Below are 1,323 nucleotides of genomic sequence, written 5' to 3'. Positions count from 1 at the left end.
CCAAAAGTGGTCGCGCATTTTTTGTAGATGCTGCCACCGGGATATTGCGTTGTCCTTCTTCTGTGTGAGTGGCGGCTCGGGCACGGCCAAGAAAAGGGCACCGATTAAGAAGTGACCCGGCGTTAGTGCTGAAACGTCGTCCGGGTCGTCTGAGAGAGCCTGCAGTGGCCATGAGTTTAAGTAAGCCTCGACTTGAGCGAGGAAGGTGCTCAGTTCCTCGAACGTGAGTGTAGTTTCGCCGATGACTCGACGAAGGTGGTGTTTAGTGGACTTTACCGCGGCCTCCCAAAGTCCACCAAAGTGTGGTGCGGCCGGCGGGTTAAAGTGCCACCTGATGCCTTGGTCGGTCACGGCGTTAGCGATGTGACGGCCGTCGGGTGACGCGGCCCTGAAGAATTCTCGCAGTACTCTATCGGCTCCCACGAAGTTGGTACCGCAGTCCGAGAAAACCTCGGCGCACAGGCCGCGCCGCGAGGTGAAACGACGGAAAGCGGCGAGGAAGGCCTCTGTCGTGTAATCGGACACCGCCTCGAGGTGGACCGCCTTGGAGGCGAGGCAGATGAAGACGGCAATGAAGGCCTTGTGGGCCCGATGACCTCGCCCCTTGCTAGTGCGGACAAGAATCGGCCCGGCGTAGTCCACTCCAGTCCGAAGAAACGGGCGAGCGGGGGTCACGCGCCCGCGCGGCAGGTTACCCATCGGAGGTTGTGAGGATGCCGCTCGCCATCGAGTGCATGTCACGCATCTTCATGCGTGACGTGCAACACATGCTTCACCACGGCTCGTCCTCGTGGGAACCAGAATCGGTGTCGGATTAGTCCGAGAGTGAGTTGTACGCCCCCATGGAGGGTCCGACGGTGGCAAGATTCCACGATCAACCGTGTTAGCCATGAGGATGGGGGAATTATCATCGGGTGCCGTTCATCATGCGGTAGAGTGGCGTGCTTGAGCCGTCCCCCGACTCGGAGCACGCCATTGTCGTCCAGGAAAGGCTGCAATCTTGCCAGTGGTCCGCGCAGCGGCACGATGCGGTTTTCGGTGACGGCGGTGATTTCGGCGTGGTAGTGTAATGCTTGTACCACGCGGAGCCATCTGAAGAGGGCGTCATCCAATTCGGCTGGCAGGAGCACCGGTGACACAGCGTGGTCGGTACTCCGACCCTTGGCGCAGGTGACGGAACCAGTCCATCGGCAACACCATGCTGTGACACGAAGAAGGTGGTGTAACGAGAAGAACTGTAGCAGCAATTCAAGTTCCGCTTTGCTCCTAGCGGTGTTAACTAGAGCGACGTCTCTCTGCTCGGGTAGTTCGCTGTCGGGAATC

General features: G+C 59.3%; 1 protein-coding gene across 1 annotated transcript; it reads right to left on the bottom strand.

Annotated features, from left to right (window-relative positions):
- Window positions 1-48: 48 nt before the first annotated feature.
- On the bottom strand, window positions 49-699 carry LOC112454856 (the record flags this gene model as incomplete). Its single annotated transcript, XM_025016479.1, has 1 exon — window positions 49-699. A coding segment is annotated over exon 1 (651 nt), but the record flags the coding sequence as incomplete, so codon positions are not given.
- Between the last annotated feature and the right edge of the window lie 624 nt (window positions 700-1,323).

Source organism: Temnothorax curvispinosus, unplaced genomic scaffold, assembly GCF_003070985.1.
Source record: "Temnothorax curvispinosus isolate PA1 unplaced genomic scaffold, ASM307098v1 QBEX01005451.1, whole genome shotgun sequence".
NCBI classification, from domain to species: domain Eukaryota; kingdom Metazoa; phylum Arthropoda; class Insecta; order Hymenoptera; family Formicidae; genus Temnothorax; species Temnothorax curvispinosus.
Note: the sequence above shows the minus strand (reverse complement) of the source record. Positions and strands in the feature narration are given on the sequence as shown.